Genomic DNA, 2005 nt, shown 5'->3' with positions numbered 1-2005 from the left:
GTTGGCTCACCCCAAAATTGTATTTGTCTGAGGAAGAGGAGAGAAGAGATGGTGAACATAAAAGAAAACCAACTAAAATTTGGCAAGACATATTACTAAGCTAGTTCCAGTGGTTCCTCTAACAGATTATTTTTTAAAAATTAAATCAATCATCTTATCTTTACATTTATAAAAATGGAAGAAATATACCAAAAAAAGTCTAACATAAGTAAAGAACACATCTTGCCAGAGAAATAAAGTTTATTGGAAAACCCATCAAGAAATTCTTTGGCCTCTATGAAAATACTCAATACAAGAAATAAGATCCAGAAAGCAACATATCCAAGAAACTGTAGTTTGGGGTCTTAAGGATTCCAATAGTATTTTGGTAATAGAAAGCATTCACCTGCCCAAATGAACCTAATGGCTGTTCAGCCAAATAATCTTAAAAAATTTTTCTTCATCTCCTTTCTTTTAAAAGTAGGTTTTCCATTTCTAGGACATCTGGTCTACCTTAACATCTGATACACTATTAAGGCAAGTGAATACTATATAGACAGTTTTTGATTCCCCATTGTCGAGCACTGAGCAAAGCAGTCACTGATCAGCAGCAGCTTGGGACGCAGGGCTCACAGCAAGGCTGGGTGTAGATTGAGAGGTTGATGTTTTCCAGGCATGGGGTTGGCTGGCAGGAGTTGAGCAGGAAGCAGGTGGGCACGCAGGGCTGAGGAATATGGCAGGGTGGGGGACAGTTGTCGCAGCAAGTTGGCTCCAGCAAATACACCGTGTGTGGGCAGGTGCTGGGCAAGCAGACTCCACACCGGCAGCATTTGTCAGAGGAGCAGATGGTGGTGGCAGGGCCGGTGGGGACACTGCAGCAGCGGGGAACACAGCAAGTCATGGTGATGGGAATCTGGTTTGCCTTTGGTTTCTTAGAAAGATGAGGTTTGTGAAACACACATCTTCTCTTGCTTTTGGGCTTTTATATACCCTCCCCAATGGGTGTTGGTCCAACAGGAAGGCTTCCTATCCTTATTTTTGTTTATGACACCCCTTTTTCACTAAGATTCTCTAATCCGTTTGGTATTTACTTGTCTACTAAGAGTTTCTGCCCTTATTAAGTTAGTCATGTTTTTGACTCATTGATTTGTCGTTTTTGTCACAAGATCACCACATTCCATCTTCACAGGGTTCTGGCATACCCATACCAACCTTACATAAATTATGTGTGACCAGTCCAAGTGACGAATCACCTATAATTTCAGAAGCTAAACTCTTCTTGTTTTTCCCTCCTTATGCATAGTATGCATAACATTATGCGATTTCTAATTACTGATTTTAGAACAAGCAACTGAAATGATTAATTGGACCATTTTTAGCTCAATAAAGTCAACAAAGATATGGCTACTTATAGATGAATGTTTCGTATGACGGTATGCATCTCAGACATACTTGCCTTACTTATTGATGATATAATTTAGGTTCTATTGAGCAAGGTGACCGAATGGTACAGGACAAGCTCCTTTTAATTATTTTTAATAAGTTTACATTGAGTTTCCAAGGATTGCATTACTCTCTGTTATTTTTTAAGGGTCTCTCAAAGTTATGCTAATCTTGTAGTGTGTCAGTGTATGTTCATTGGAAGAAAAAATCCACCCAGTCTCTATTCTTTGTTAAATGTACCATTAAAAGAAAACCACCTCAGTCTTCATTCATTTTCACATGAATGATGTACATACTTTAAAATAAGCCCCATGGCTCACTTGGCTGGGAGCGCCGAGGCCACGGGTTTGGATCCTATATAGGGATGGCCGGTGCGCTCACTGGCTGAGCGCGGTGTGGGCAACACCAAGCCAAGGGTTACAATCGCCTTACCGGTCACACACACACACACACACACACACACACACAAATAAATAAATAAATAAATAAATAAAATAAAATAAAATAAAATAAAATAAAATAAAAAAGATGAAACAGGAGTTGAGGGGAGAAATCATAGGATTCACAGAATAACAATGGATTT

At 39.4% G+C, this 2005-nt stretch overlaps 1 protein-coding gene across 1 annotated transcript; it reads right to left on the bottom strand.

The window, feature by feature from the left end:
* Window positions 1–583: 583 nt before the first annotated feature.
* LOC103610163 (keratin-associated protein 3-3) lies at window positions 584–880 on the bottom strand. Its single transcript, XM_008594384.1, has one exon. It carries the CDS (start codon window positions 878–880, stop codon window positions 584–586), a length of 297 nt encoding a protein of 98 aa, XP_008592606.1.
* Window positions 881–2005: the final 1125 nt, after the last annotated feature.

The sequence above is a fragment of the Galeopterus variegatus genome, unplaced genomic scaffold, assembly GCF_000696425.1.
Source record: "Galeopterus variegatus unplaced genomic scaffold, G_variegatus-3.0.2 Scaffold10690, whole genome shotgun sequence".
NCBI lineage: Eukaryota > Metazoa > Chordata > Mammalia > Dermoptera > Cynocephalidae > Galeopterus > Galeopterus variegatus.
This window is presented reverse-complemented; position numbering and strand designations above follow the sequence as displayed.

Bases quoted from the DNA above. Each gene is read 5' to 3' on its own strand.
- LOC103610163 (XM_008594384.1), bottom strand. From the start codon at position 880: ATGACTTGCTGTGTTCCCCGCTGCTGCAGTGTCCCCACCGGCCCTGCC.